The 15,537-nt window shown below is 47.3% G+C and overlaps 1 protein-coding gene across 1 annotated transcript in view; it reads right to left on the bottom strand.

Annotated features, from left to right (window-relative positions):
- Positions 1 to 1,125: 1,125 nt before the first annotated feature.
- CRACDL (CRACD like) overlaps positions 1,126 to 15,537 on the bottom strand; it is a 127,021-nt gene continuing 112,609 nt past the window's right edge. The window contains exons 9-11 of the mRNA XM_055329125.1: positions 3,971 to 4,155; positions 2,815 to 2,959; positions 1,126 to 1,963 (exon numbers count right to left, since the gene is read on the bottom strand). Coding sequence (XP_055185100.1) covers positions 1,824 to 1,963; positions 2,815 to 2,959; positions 3,971 to 4,155 — 470 coding nt within the window. The 3' untranslated portion in view covers positions 1,126 to 1,823. The remainder of the gene's footprint in view (positions 1,964 to 2,814; positions 2,960 to 3,970; positions 4,156 to 15,537) is intronic.

Here is a 15,537-nt window from a genome sequence, read left to right as displayed (position 1 = left end):
GGGGGTGGCAGCCACTGGGCCACGCCCCAGTGAATTCTCTCAGTATCTTAAAATCTATACCCTTCTATCTTACCAGTTGCCAAGAGGATGAAACCAAGCCCTGAAATACACAGAAAATAACAACCTCTATTTGAATAAACTGAACCAAATACTTTTGATCTTATGGTCAAATCTTCTGCCTCAAAATTGTTCATCTGAAATGTTCTGCTAATAGAGGAAATGGCAGTTTGGGATAGTAATAACCGACAAAATTTTCTTCTAGTTAAAATTATTTATGTCAAAGCTGTTGGAGCAATTCTAGATGGACAGAGTTCTTGTTTAGAGCACATTTACCATGGCATTCAATATTGATGTTCTCTAAGAGAATGAAATTATTAAGTCAGTTTGGTTTGGAAAAAAAGAGCTATCCAGGGACTTTTTCAATAAAGGCAGACTTGATCAAGTTCTAGTTGATCAAGATGAAGTATAGTTCTAACAGCTAGAAATATTAATGAAGAAAATACAATAAAAGTAGAACTCAAGGTATATAAAATCAAATTATAGTATCTATATAGTCTATTGATTTTAGTGGCTAAATGCTCCCAGCTGTACATATTCCTATGAAGATTAGCTTGTTCAAAGAAACAAATTGGAAAAAAAACAAATTGGAAATGTTTTTAAAAATAGAGGTATTATATAACTGAGACACAGTTTTGTGTCTTTTTTGAGACACAAATTTTGAGATCCTAAATATATGCTCTTCCTCTGCTGACTTCTCCACATTCTATGTTCATGGGTCATCCTGGCTAATCCACTGATAACCTAATTTTCAACAGAAATGCACAGGTTGGATTAATCAGATGCTAAAGTATTATAACTTTTAGAAATTTTGTATTTTTAAGATATTGCACCAAATAGATAAAAACAGAGAAGAACCTACATTATCTTCTGATTTCCAAAAATAAACACTGAAATTTTATTGGAAAAAAGAATCTCAAAAAACCCCAAATCAACCCAACTGGGATTCTGAATGGTATATATATATGTGTATATATACACACAATGAAACTCTATATATGGCATTTCACTCATTGCTGGAGGACATCCTCCAAGCATCAGTAGAAAACATTTACACATATGACAGAAGCATGTTTGAAACCTTTTATTGAACAGGCAATGCATTGTGCAATGGTTAAGGACACAGATGCCTTGTGGAAAAGTTTAAAAATTATTTTTGGAAACAGTCTGTGAATTGCTGAACCTGGCTATGTTCCTTCCACTCCTGAGAGTGACTATCTTCAGGAAAACTGTTTTATAGCTGCTCTTGGAAACGGCATCCCTGTTTTACCAAAAATGTCATGCCTAATAGTAAACATGAAAGGAGAAGACGGGGTCCACAGGCAAGACAAGAACCAGAGACACAGGTTGATCTCAGGTGGAAGCACAGAGACACGTCCTCCTAGAAGACCTCGGTCTCCTCCGACCTTGCAGGCGCTTCTGACTTAGGCATTCATAGTTTGCTTCTTTGCTTCTACTCTCTTCCTGTCCAAGCCCTCTTTATCAAGGCAATTCTCAAAGACTCACATTCATACCTTTGGGCACAGGACCTTGTTCCTGGCCCTTTTCAATGGTGTTCTTGTTTTAGGGCACCTCTGGCCCAGGGTTGCGGCTGTGTGTCTGTCTTTGTTGGCCTGGTTCCTTCCTCTTCCCCAAGCTTGCTCTCCCATAACTTGATGATAAAATCACTCTTCAGCTTCACAGTTTGTTTGCCTTGATTTACTGGCAGTTTTTGACTAAAGTGACCCGTCAAGGTAGTGGACATTCTGTAGCAGCAGGCTGTCAGCCTATTTTATAATTTGGGGCATGTCACTCCAAGCTTGAGATTTCTTTCTGGCAAGTTCCATCCAGGATGGCTGATCTGTGCTGGCATAACTGGCTCTCTTCAGCTGATGCAATTCTTTCTCCGTCATCACTGCAGACTGAGCTGCTGGAAAGAAGACAAAACAAACAGAAACATGAGAAATGAGTTTGGATTCCCACTTAAGCCTCTTGTGTTTCTTTAAAATATATGTCAAGGTCTCAGCTGTGGTCTCAAACATAAAATCTGTTAATGCATAAACATGTAAAGAAGATTTAGGCATAGAATAATTTATGTAATAAAAAAGCCTTAAGAACAGCAGACCCCAAATGGTTCCAGGAATGCAGTGAGGTGAGAGAAACTTTCAGAATAAAACTGCCAAGAACTCTGGAGATCAGTTTGCACAACTGTGTGAATATTCTTCACACTGCCAAACTGTACACTTAAGAGTGGTTAGGATGATAAATTTAGTTGTATGTATTTTACCACAATGAAAAATATATTTAAAAATACTGATACACATGACAACAGAGATGAATCTTGAAAACATTATGCTTGGTGAAAGAAGCCAGATACATTTTATTTTATGATTCCATTTATGAGAAATGTCCCCAAAAGGCAAGTATAGGGAGACAGAAAGTAGATTAGTGGTTGCCTAGACCTGGGCTGGGGAACAGTGAATGACTGTAAATGGGCATGAGGTTTCTTTTTAGGGTGAGGAAGTGTTCTAAAATTGGATTGTGACGGTTGTACAAGTCAGTAAATATATTCTCATTGTCAATATATAGTTGCTGAATTGTACACTTAAAACAGGTGAGTCTTATGGCACATAAATGTCATGTCAATAAAAGCTGTTTTAAAAACGTCAATGTGGCAAAATCATTTGGAAAAAGAAAACAAGACCAAAAAAAAAAAAAAGCAGAACCAATCCCAGAAACGTATTCTAAAGTGTTTGGTGCTGCTTGCAGGTTTCATACCCAAGTTCTGGTGGGACAATGAGATTCCTCGTTGCAGCCCCTCCTGGAGGCAGAGCTTTGTCCCTTGCCTCCGGTCCACAGTGGGCTTGGCTGGAGCCACCAGGAAAGACTTGCTGCGGACAAAGTCAGCTTGTTTCATGGGCTCCTAATAAGACACAAGAGAGACACATGCTGTTCGGTCACCTGAGATTCCGAGAGGGGGCAAACATAACCAAAGGCAACAGGCTACAACATTTCTCTGCCAAGATGAGTCATGCCACTGGTACTTTTTTGGCAGAACTGTGACGTGGGCCCTTGCTGAGAGGAGCCTTTCGAATGCCAGACTCAGGCCAATGTGGGGCCTGCTATTAAGCTTACACAGGCATCATAGCTTCTGCACTGTCCCCATCCTTGGCCTTCGCCCCACCTGTTGGATGGCAGGGGTCTCATTTCAAAGTCAAATTGAATTGTATTTAGAAATAGTTTTGAGAATTTTTTATGACACCTGGTACGAACGTGAATGCCCCACACCAAAACAGCTAGTTAATATTTGCTTTATACGTTCCCCTAGCCTTCCTGAAGGTTTTCAAGGGTAGGCACGATGGAGGTTTGGGTTCAAACGACAGGAAGCACGTCCTACTGCAGGCTCAGGCTCATTCCCTCACACAGCTGGAACACATTCACAGGTTTATCACGGAGGCTAGCAGGGGGAATACGAAAGCTGTGGGTCTTATCCTGCTTCTCAGCATCGTTGCTTGGACTTGAGAATGCTGTTTCAGTCCGGAGTGCAAAGCAGAAACCCAGCTTCCAGCCCTACAGCCCCAGGTGAGGAATAAGCCCCCCGCAGGCAGCCAGCAGAGCAGCAAAGCAGGGCTCGTCCATCAGCGCGCAATGAGCCGAGATGGAGCTGCTGACATGGTCACCAGGCTTCTCGCTGAGAAGTTATTTTAACCCCGTTCCATTTCTCCAGATGCTGAGCTGTGTTGCCTGGGAGGCAGGGAGCAGAGGGCTGCCTCCGCTGCCTAAGCGATCTGCCCGCTTCCACCAGCCCGGCGCACACAGAGGGCAGCCGTCAGCAGGCATCACAGGCCAGGGGCCCTGCCACCACCACGCAGCCCCGGCTCTCGGGCCGGTCCCTCCTGTAGCTACAGAGACAGAAAGCGTTTGCTCTAAGCACCTGGGCTCTCTCGGGCGCCTTGGAGGGCTTTCCTATTTCAGCCTTCCCCGTGCGGGCCCCGGCCTTGTCGGCCTTGTCGTCCTGGTTTGGGGGCTGGTCCGAGGTAGTCCCTCGTCGCTTCTGCCGAGCGATGGTGATCCAGGGTGGAGCAGGCTGGCCCTCGGCGGCAGGAGGCGGCCCCTTCTCTGTGGGTGAAGACACGAGGTTACGCAAAACATCCCAGCCCCTGTCCAGTCTCAGCTTTGGCTTCTCCCACACACAGGACACTGCACGGAGGGGCGGGGGGCCCGGGTGGGTGAGGGAGGAGGAAAGAGGGTCTGGGAGCCCTTCTGGCCAAGACGATTACTTTTCTTTAAGGGACTTGGTTTTGTTTTCTCATTTCAAGGTGCATCAAAGAGATGATGCTCCTCTAGTCTGAGCCACAAAATCTTAAATGCAGCTGTTCCTATCTATATATGCATTTTAAAGCCATCTTCCTCCCACAGAATGCTTTCTGGAGATAAAAGTAAGTACATAAATAGGTAAGATTTCCTTAATATAAGCCTGTCGCTTTGGGCTAGTACATACTATGTGATTCCCGATTTGCCTGGAAGTTTGGTAGACACACTATTCTTCTTTTTTTTTGTAATTGTAAGTATAACCTTCCTTTGGCAGAGTGACCCCCAAACTAGCCACCGTTGTTTTCCTTAACGTTCTAGAGAGAAGAGAAATCGTGCTGTCAAGTCCATAAGGTCTTGTGGAATTTTCTTCTGCAACCATGGTGCTTATCTCTGGAAGGTGACACTGTGTGTGTGGGGGGGTCGCTGTCCCTCTTTTCAACACTTCCCTATTTTCATATTTTTATGATGAAAATACATTACCCTCAGCCACAGGAAAGAGAAGCAGGCTTACTTTCTTCAAGGAACCCTTTGAATTAAATAGCGGCTTCTCACAGGTGTATCAGAAGCCCCCTGAATCCGAAGGTTCCCCACGAGCCTGCCTCTGCCACCACACAGAACAAAGACGGAAGCGGATCCCCAGAGGCCTGGCCCCTGCCCCCACCCCCACCCCCACTACCCCTTCTACACAGTGCCCCTCAGTCAGCAAGGTGAAGGCAGGGTCCCTGTCACAGCAACACATGAGACATCTGGGATGAGTCAGTGTCATTCTGGGTGGCCTGACAATGCCCCCCCACCCCCCCGCTCTGCTGTGATAGGGTATTACTCTGTTCCTGTTTTGCATCTAGTCTTTTTCTCTCCGTCCCCAGGGTCACCAAGGAGGGGCAGGGGACAGGAGCCACGGCTCTGCAAGCTTCAGTCTCATGTCAGAGTTGGGAAGGGCCTCTGGCTTCACACACTGACCTCTCCCTGGGAGGGCAGCTGGAAAAGGCTCCCGCTCTCCTTGCGGCTCCCTGCTGGTCCCTGGTGGGGGGACCCCAGCTCTACCTCTTCCGTTCATCCCTTGATCCCTCCTGCCTCCTCGGGCTCTCCCTGGCCTCCGACTTCTTCCCTGCTGCTCTGCAAAGTGCTTGGCTCTCCCTCAGCTCAAAAAGAGCTCTCCCCTGAGCCTCACCGGCCCCTGTTCTGGTCCACCCTCCACTCCAGTGGCCTCTGCCTGTGTGTCTTCAGCTAATTCCTGACAGGGCTACAGCAGGAACACTGCTCCCTCCAGCCACCTGACGGCTGAACCATAAATCCTGAGGTCTCCCATTCCCAACCTGCTCTACCCTTCCCCCCAGTACTGGTGGGGCTGCAGAACTGCGCTTGGGAGGCCTCTCCTCCGTGGGTGTTCCCTCTCCAGGTCCTCGTCGGACTCTTGCTCCTAAACCTAGGAATCTCCTTGTTCCTGACCCTTAACCTCATCTCTTCTTCCCTAAAGTGCTACCCATTCTGTTTGATTTCAACATTCAGATCTGCTCAGACTACTTTCTATTAGCCACAGCTCAACGTTTCTGCTCTCCTGCTCCTCCAACCTCCCTCCCTCCTTCCATCCTTCCTGCCCACCCGCCCACTCTTCAGTGCTTACAATGCACAAAGACTGTGTGAAATGCTAAGGTGGAAAAATAAACAACCAGTTGTTTGTTCTTTCAAAATCTCAAAGTCTGTTGGGGGAGACCAAATACAAATAAGCAACTCTGGTGGAAACTGGAAGATGCTACAGTTTACAAAGTGCTGGGTGGATACAGAGCCTCACACTGACTGGTACGTGGCAGGGGAGGTGCTATCTGGGTTGGGACCTGGAGAAGGGACCTTCCAGGCAGAGCAGAGGGGCGAGGAAAGGCCTCCAGGTAGAAGGGGCAGAAGGCAGAGCTGTGGGCAGGCTGGCCGAGAAGGGCTGAAGGATCAAGCAGGGGCCGACTGAGAAGGGTCTTCTGGGCCTTTTTTCTGTCCATAATGGGGAGCATGGGGTTTCAACCAAGGGCACACTCTGGAGGCTGTGTGGAGAGGAAGTCAGATGGGGAAGGCTAGTGAGGAGGTGAGGAGAGAGGCTGTGGCCACAGTCCAGGAGGTCATGAGGGATTGGACACCCTGTTCCAGAATCATCCTTGCTTGCCCACAAATGGTCTGCCCAGCTGCTGCCTCCTCCATGAAGCCTGCTCTGGTCAGCCCAGCTCAACATGCTCTCCCTCTCCTAATCCTTCCGTGACTCTCTTAAGAGATGTGCCCCACTCCTTGGTGCTAAATATATCTGCTGGTTCACTGTCTACCTCACTGACAGATGCTTTTGGTCATTAAAACTTCTTATTTATTTAACAGACGCATTCCACAGACCACGCACCATGTAGTGTTCTAATATTAGCTCATTTACGATGCTCTTTTACATTTTATCTCTTGTCCAGAGAACCCAGTGATTGTCAGGCACACAGAAGCTGGTTGCGTGTTTTATAAAAGTCTTCATTTCTCATCCCTTAACCTCAATCCCTCATTCCAGGGAGGAATTGACTCTGCAGGGAGTCCTCATGGTCTTTCTGGACTTCAACTTTTTTCCTAAAAAGGTTTCTTCCCACTTCTCCTTTGATCCTTTCCTTATACTCAGTGACAGTCGTGCCCTCTGCTCTCTCCTGGCCCGAGTGGAATGTCCAGTAGTGCCGTCCTCCTAGCTCTGCCCCGCTTGTGCTGGTTGGGAGCCTTTGACACAACACAGCCAGACTGGAGGGAGGGAGTTCACTATGGGTTTAAACTCATTACCTGAGTCAACAAGATATTCTGAATAATTCTGTCAAGAAGTGTGCACAGAGAGAAAAATTCCACTTGAGAGTATTAAGCTGGAGGCTGAGTGGCAGCTGTGAAATGCCAAGGTGGCCTGGCACCTCTGAGTGCTCTGGCTGGCTTTCCAGCCCCTCGGGTCTGCGTGGGGCCACTGGCACACGTGTCACTCTCACCAAAAGGGTATAAGGCAGCTCTGATGAATTCCTAGACCCTAACTGGGCCAAAGAGAGTATTAAAAAAAAAAAATCACTGGAAAAAGTTATGTAGAACAGGGGCTCTGCAGCATTCCTGGGAACTGTGGGCAGACTGGAGCTGGGGGGCCTCCTGGGCTAGGCTCAAATCCTATTCTCTTGTCCAGTGTGCTCATGGGAACTGCAAGAGGTGGTTTTTCTTTCCTTACACTGCGAGTCTGCTGGCAGATTTCATCCCAAGCAGAGAAGGGGCACTGACCTCTGCTTTGCCTGTCAGTGGGTAGCAATGCTTCTGGCCGTACTCTGTGTGTAAGTGTGCACACACGTGTCAGAGGTTCGTGGGCAAGTCCAGGGGAGTGAGCGAGCGCTGCACCTGCGCCAGGCTATGCCAGAGTGGGATTAAACAACCTGTAACGGCAGCGTCACCAAACCTGGGCCAGGCATTTGACCAGGATCTTTCACCAACCACTTCTCTTTCTTGGTTCCTCCTCCTTTTCCCTGAGAGGTGGCCTTTCCTTGTATTCTGTGCTCTCTCCTTGCCCACCCTCTTCCTTGTCAGGAAGGCAAGTGGACCACAAGGACCCTGCCAGCTTCTAGACCTTTTCACAGGATGATCCAGGGCCAGACTCAGGAGTGGTGGGCGAGATTCCAGACACAGGAAGCAGAGAGAAAAGCCACTAAGCATCCTATCAGGGTTTGGAGGAGCTTGAGATTCCACCTGGAGCCTCACGTAACCCACAGATAAGTGCCTGTTCCAGGTGGGCCCAGGCACAGCAGCTGGAGAATCCGTGCTGCTCAGGGGCAGAAGGCCCAGGTGGCCACTCTGGTCTGTGCCCCATATTTCCTGCACTTGGCACCGCAGCAAGGGTTGTGGGGGTATGTGCGCCATACTCGCAAGGGAAGGGTGTAGAAGGGAATGAAGACACAGATATCGTGCAGGATTCAGACACCAAAGACCTTCCTGTGTGAAATTCTAGAGCATAAATATTCAGGGTCAAGGTTCAACCGTAAATAGCTTCTGAGATTAAACATGTTCAAAATGTCATTAATCCCAGGATAATATAGATGTGGCAGCAGATTAAATAAAAGGAGCTGAAAACATTCCTTTGTTTATTTCTTTCTGCCTCAACGCACAGACAAACTTAGTCTTCTGGGGATTTGGCTAAAGGGCTCCGACATCTCAATTTCTCCTCCCCAAATGACAACAGGTTTTTCAAGCTGTCGGGTTTGTGTCTGGGTTTGCAATGAACAGCCCAGGAACATTTCTCACGCACAGGAAACCACCAATTCACGTCTGTATCTGTATGATCTCCTTTACTGAGAGTCTGAAAGAGACAGACTGTGCCAAACACATCTCCCCTGGAAAGAAAGGCAGCAAACTTGATCTGTTATACAGCATACGTAGAGTAAAATTTCCGGAAGATGGAATGCTCTAGATGCAGGAAGCTGTGACAGCCACAAAGCTTGCCCTAAGTGATTTCACACAAGGGTAACATTTGATTGGGGAAAATAATTTTTTTTTTGTTATTTTGAGGCTATGGTTTTGTCCAAGAGGGAGGCTATACATTTAGCTTTTCTCCAGATTCCTTCCTTTTTCTTAACATGCTCTCCCACCTCGAAGGTTGAGTTTGAAAAGTATATTTATTGTTCAAGCATTCATTTCCAAGAGCTCTTGTTCTTGAGGTTGGTTCAATAGGCTGTGGTAATGAGGGCTGCTTCCTCCCTGGGGCCAGGAAACAGAGCAGCTACTGATGTGGCCCTGGGGCCTCCAGGGCTAGGAATGAGGCCTTGGGCTAGCAAGGTGCTTTTGGGCAAATTCCAGAACCTCTCTGTGACTCAGTTTCAGTGTAAAATGAGGAAAGGAGCAGTGTGAACCTCTCCTAATGTGACTGAAAATTGAACAAGATCATCCACTATCTACACCTCCTACATGACTGTGAAGATATAATGGGATAACCCGCGGGAAGCACTTAGCACAGTGCCTGGCACCACGTGAGCTAAAGAGTGTGAGCTGCCCCCGCAACGGGTGCTGCTGGTATTCTGTTGTTATTCCCACTTGAGGAGAGATGCAGACTTTGGTCAAATCCTAGCCAGGACATTAGGGAGGCCAGTAAGCCATTTGCCAGTGTTCTCTCCTGTGATAAAAACCAGCCCAACCCAAACTAGATTAAACAACAAAGCAAGCACTGGGTTGTCCCCAGCCTTTTGCTGAGCGAGGTGGCCAGGCTGACTCTTGGTTCCCGTGGACATAGTCCATGAGGGTTTGAGCAGACTACATCTTGTTGCTGGGCGTGTCCTTGTCTCCCTATGAGCCACACCGTAAGGGCAGGTGCCCTTTCCTGGTCATCTCTGTGTCTGCTATGTTCCTCATGGGTTGGGGAGGGTTGAAAGGGCCAAGCCATGCAGTCTGTGTCATGGAGGAGGCTGGCCCAAGTAATGCGCCCACCGAAGCCACACTCTCTAGAATAGCAAGCAATTTGTTCCTCCTGGTAGATCTTATGCATAGTGGACAGCTGGCTGCCAGGCAGGAAGGCTCTGATGCAGCTACACACTGCCCAAGACGGCAGCTCAGTTTTCATCCATCTTCCCAGGAGCCTACTGTATATTGAAAATACTTCCCTCTCCCCAACTCTAAATACAGTGGGGAGGAAAACCATACAGTTTTTGGACCTATGTTTGGCATTTTAACCAAGCTATTTGTATACAGGAAGACTTAAAACGAACCATTCACAAAATCCTCAATGTTAAACCACTTCTAGAGATATCCAACTGGCCCTCTGTGAGGCAGAGGACTCTTATCACCTCATTTTGACTTACTTGTGTTTTTTTTTTTTTTCTTTTTGGAGCCTATTACAATTCAGCCTTGGGTACGGTTTTCTTCCATTCAGAAAGCCTTCTGTAATGACCCACTGAGGGGATGAGGCTGGGACTCCAGCAGTGGTCTACACCCCATGTGACAGGCGGGGCACAGCTGTGAGTCTGGAAGCTGGGAGCTGTCCTGAAGACAGTCTTCTGAGTGAGAGGCAATGGGCTGTACAATGTGAACTGCCAGGGTTTCCTGCCCTTTGGCTGAGAAAAAGAAAGCAAATCTCTACCCTAAGCTAACACAGAGCAGGATGGTGGGGTTCTTCGGCCTCTAGAAAGTTTAGTGTATGCTGCCATTTGTTGAAGCTGCAATTTTTAAGAATCCTTTCACAAAATGTCTTCCTTATTTACCAAAGTACACATGCACATGGTACAAATTCAGAAAGCAGGTAAAAGTATACACAAGGAGAGGAAAGTTTCCCATAAATCAATAACCCAGGAGAGCTGTGCTAACACTTTGGCATGCTCCTTCGAATCTTTTTCCGTTATGCTGTCATCTTAAAAATACGTATCAACAGCTCATTCCCAGCTTTGCGAAAACATTCTTTGTGGAAGGAGAGGCCTGAGTTTACGCTCTAAGAGTTCTGATCTAAAGTGCATGCATCATTAACATCTGTCACAACTAGCTGAAGCCAGAACAGCACCTAGGTGCTCCAATAACAGAGCAAACAGCCTCCATGTCTGCTCTCCTCCAGGTCCTCTGCCACCACCCCGGTTTACATGGGGGCGACGAGGTGTGTAAACACACACAGAGGGGACTGCTGGCGTGGGGGTGGGATCCTGGACTCTGGGGCCATGTGGGGCCTCACCTATGCTGAGGGTTTACGCCAGGCTTCCTGTATGAGAGGTGAGGGCTTGTTTTTTTTTTTTTTTTTTTTTTTTTAAAGCATTTTTCCATCGATTGTCAGTCTCAGCTTCTGCAGACAGTCCCTGATCAACACATGCTGGCCAAGTCTGCAGGGGCGCCTCACCACTTCTGTCCATGAGCCAGGTTGGGCCAACTCACAGTCGAACTTGGGCTTTTAATTCTCATGCGAGCGTTTGTCTCAAAACTGTGCTGACCTTGTGGGGAGTCAGGGCTTTTCACAGAGCAAGCTCCCTTCCTGAATGACGTGTGATGGGGCTGTGGTCTACTTCTACCTCCAAATTAAACTGGTTGCTGTTCCTTCCTTTCCTCAGTCAGCCAAGCAGCCAGTCCTCACTGTTCGCGGATTCTGTATTTGTGAATTCGTCTACTCACTAAAATGTCTTTGTAATGCCCAAACCGGTTCTTGTGACCCCTCGTGGTCCTCTGCACACATGTGCAGAGCAGTGAGACATTTGAGTCTCTGGTCGAGCCTGGTCCTAGCTGATGTCAAACAAGGGGACTCCGTGTGTTTCTTTTCCTGTTTCTGCTTTCATACTGTAAACAGATGTCCTTTTCGTGGTAAACTTAGTGCTACATATTTTTGCATTTTTGTGGGTTTTTTTCTTTTTTGGTGATTTTACTGTCTAAAATACCCCCCACCATCTACTAACGTTAAAGTGCTGTCCAGCATTCCCGAGCACAAGAAGACTGAGGAGCCTCATGGAGAAAGAACGTTTGTCAGATGAACTTCATTCAGGTGTGAGGTTCAGTTTTGTTGGCTGGGAGCTGGATGTCAATTAATCAGCAACACATATAATATGGTGTCTTTAAACAGAAACACACAGAAAACAAGGTCATGTGCTGATCAGCTGACAAAATGTAATCAGAGGCTCACTACTCTGATTTCTACTCTATTTCTTCTAGGAGCAATAGTTCGGTATTCAATAATGCAGTATCCACAGCAACTTTATGGAGCAGAACTACTCTAAATAATGAGAATCACCTGTACCTGATGAGTGCCCACGAGGCAGCAGGCCTGGTGGCAAGTGCTGAGTCTAATCCAACACCTCTCTCCAGGGCACTGCACACAGGCTCTCCTGAAAGAGCAATCCGGAACCTAGGAATCCTTCGACAGTTAACATATGGTCCTCAGTCCAGGAATGAGTTCCAGAGCCTGCTGGCAGGGGGCACTGGGGCCCTTGGAGGTATTGGTCTTACTCTGTTTCTTGTCTGATGTGTTTGGTGTGTGAAAATTCATTGAACTGCACACATAAGATCTGTGTATTTCTTTGCACCCATGAAAACTACTCTAAGATAATCAGGACTAACCTGGTGCTCAGGTAGCAAGGAGGAAGAAGAGCCCAGCTCTCCACTTGGATACAGAAATGAGGCAAGTTTGCTCCATGAAGCTGTTTCCACACTGCAGTCAGGCAAGGCTACTGTAGGAGGGGGTGAGGCCTCTCCATCAGCAGAACCTTCCCATCCTCTTCATGTCCCCTCAGCTCTCAAAAGCACCATGAGGTCCTTGGACTACTTGCCTTTCCTCCTGATGTACCCCCTCAGCCAGCCAACCTCCTGCTTCTCTCCATCCTCTGAAGTCTTATCCTGAATCCTTCCTCCTCCATCTCCTCTCTTAAGCAAGACCCCACAGATCAGCAGGGGCAGAGACATATCTCTCTCAACACTCACTTCACAGCCTCATGGCAAAATGGAACTCTCAAGAAGGTAACAGCTGTGTCTGAGAACCTATTTCCTGACCACCAGGGCCACACTGTCCTTATGGCTTGTCCAGACTCCAAGGTCAGGAGGCACTGCCAGGGTCTCCTCTGCACCCCAGCTCCTGAAACCCACCTTCAGACCTACAGATTTCCTCTCTCACAATCTTTGAACCCATGTGACAGGAAAAAAATGCCACTGTTATTTTAAATAGTTCTGGTAGCTTGTTTATATCCTAAGAGGTGAGAGTCCATGACTGTGCCCTTTTTCCTGGTGTCATGGACAGTCTCTGTGGAGCATGTCACACTTGCTCACCCCACATAGGGCACACTTGGTCAGGTAACACTGGTGACTCTCAGGGCGTCATGGTTTTATAAGTGATTCAGTCCTGGTGAAAGGGCAGATGAAATCAGGAGGTTTCCCAATGTCAGCATTTATGAGGGTCTGATAACACAGCATATTCCTCAGGGGGCAGTGGTCAGTCCTTGTCCAAGGGCAGGAGTTTATGCAGGCCACCACAGTGGGAATTTATGTGAGTCTTTTCCCCAGGGGGAGGCCTGGGGTCTGCTTTTTTTTTTTTTTCTTGTTGTTGTTATAGCACCAGCTATAACTGGGCTCTTGTTGCTCAGAGGGAAAAATCCATGAAAAAGCATTTATAAACAAAAATCAATGCACGAATCATATCTGGATTGGGATATGTAGGGTCGGGAACCTGGGCCCATGTGGGCACATTTACTGGGGGGTATCCCAGGTGTCACATGCTTTGCATGGCTCTTTTCTTAACTTTAGGTGCAGCTGCCCAGCTCTCTGCATGGCAAGGCAGGCAGACATCCCCAAAGTGTCCAGCCCAATCCCCTCATCTCAAAGTGGACACCCAGGAAGCCAGAGACAGGCTCAAGGACATAGAGCTGTGATACACAAGCTGCACTCAAAGTCCAAAGTAATCAGACGGGCCCTCACCCACAGGGCTTAGATTCCTCTTCCTCTATCATCCCTCACTTCCCCTGGACAGGCAGAGAAATTCCTCCCCACCCAAGAAATGTTCACAGCAAAGGTGTGTTCAGTCTTGATTTCCATAGCCATATCATCTTCCTAATGACCCTCATGAGCTTCCTTGTAATGTAAAAATCTTTCCAATCCCCATTTTAGAGACATGAACAGAGAATCGCATGGATCAAAGGACTTGTTCAGGATCGTATGGCCCATATGTAACAAAGATGGAATCTGAACACAGGCTTTTTCTTTACTCTTCATTCACTACCTCGCAGACCATCTCATATTAAGGAGTATGATCCCACAACTTTCCCATACACCATTCTCTCCCCATTATAACTTACTTATTGAGTGGTAAACAACAGTTCTCGGCCTTGGCACTATTGAGACTTGGGGCTGGATGATTATTTGTTGTTGGGAGCTGTCCTGTGCACCATGATATGTTTAACCTCTACCCACTAGGTGCTGGTAGTGTCTCCCTCCCACCACAGTGTGACAATCAAGTATGTCTCCAGATATTGCCAAAAGTTTTCTGGGGGACAGAGCTGCCCCCAGGTGAGAACCACCACAGTGTAGAGTAATAGCGAAGGGCATGTGGCTGCAGAGGTGGTCTATGTGGCACCAAATTCCCCTCTACAGTTCACCTGCTATGTTCCTTTGGGCAAGTTCTTTGACTGCATTCCACCATTCCCATTTATAAAATAGGATTATTGTCAGAAATTAAAATGTAAAGCATTCAATATGATTCTTGACACTTAGTGGGTGCCTAATATACAATAACTCTTATTGTCATTATTTACCTGCATACTGAGTATGTATAAGTGGTGGGTAAATCCACCACAGGCCCTGACTTTGGGAAGCTGATGTAGTGAGGGAGACAGACATACAAACAGGTGAAAGTATTACAGGACAAGCACAACCTTATAGGGTGTCAGGAAGATGCTACTTGCCCCAAAACAGTGCCATTTAACAGACCTTTCTCCAGTGGTGGAAATGACCTTTGGGCTGCCAGCTAGTCATAAGATATGGGACTGCTGAGTCCTTGAGATGTGGCCAGTGTGACTGAGGAACTGATTTTTCAAATTTAATTTTAATTCGTTTAAGTTTACATTTAAACAGCCACACGTAGGGCACCTGGCTGGCTCAAGTGGGTAAAGCATGCAACTGATCTTGGGGTCCTGAGATCGAGCCCAACGTTGTGGGGAGAGTCTATTTAAAAAAAAAAACAACAACAAAATAAACAGTCACATGAAGCCTCATGGTTCCATGAGGTTAGTTCCAATGGTTCCATGTTGGTTAGTTTACACAGATTTGGATCCTTGCTACTCAAATGTTGGTCTGTAGGCCAGCAGTATTGTCATCAGAATCAGAATCTCCATTTACATGAGATTCACAAACACTTGTAAGTCTGAGAAAATGCTGCCCTAGCATTGGCATTTCAATGCTGGCCTCACATTAGAATCACCTGCAGAGCTTTAACACTCCCACTGTCTGGGCTCACCCTGCACCCATCAACCTGAGCCCAGCACTGGGAGCTAATAATCTCAATGCTGCTCCAAGCTTCCAGCTTGCAGGAGCCTGAGAGCCCATGATGCCTTCTGGCTGACACAGAGTGCCTGACCAACCAGGTGGTCCAATTCCTGGACCGGCTGATGCCCCTGGTCCAGGATCTGGTGCCCCCTGCCTTGTATCTGCATGTCCACTCCCAGGGCTGCCCCGCAGGTGCCCACACAGTCCTCAACTCTGACCTCACCGCTCAGGCTCTCC

The sequence above is a fragment of the Nyctereutes procyonoides genome, unplaced genomic scaffold, assembly GCF_905146905.1.
Source record: "Nyctereutes procyonoides isolate TBG_1078 unplaced genomic scaffold, NYPRO_anot_genome, whole genome shotgun sequence".
Classification (NCBI taxonomy): domain Eukaryota; kingdom Metazoa; phylum Chordata; class Mammalia; order Carnivora; family Canidae; genus Nyctereutes; species Nyctereutes procyonoides.
Note: the sequence above shows the minus strand (reverse complement) of the source record. Positions and strands in the feature narration are given on the sequence as shown.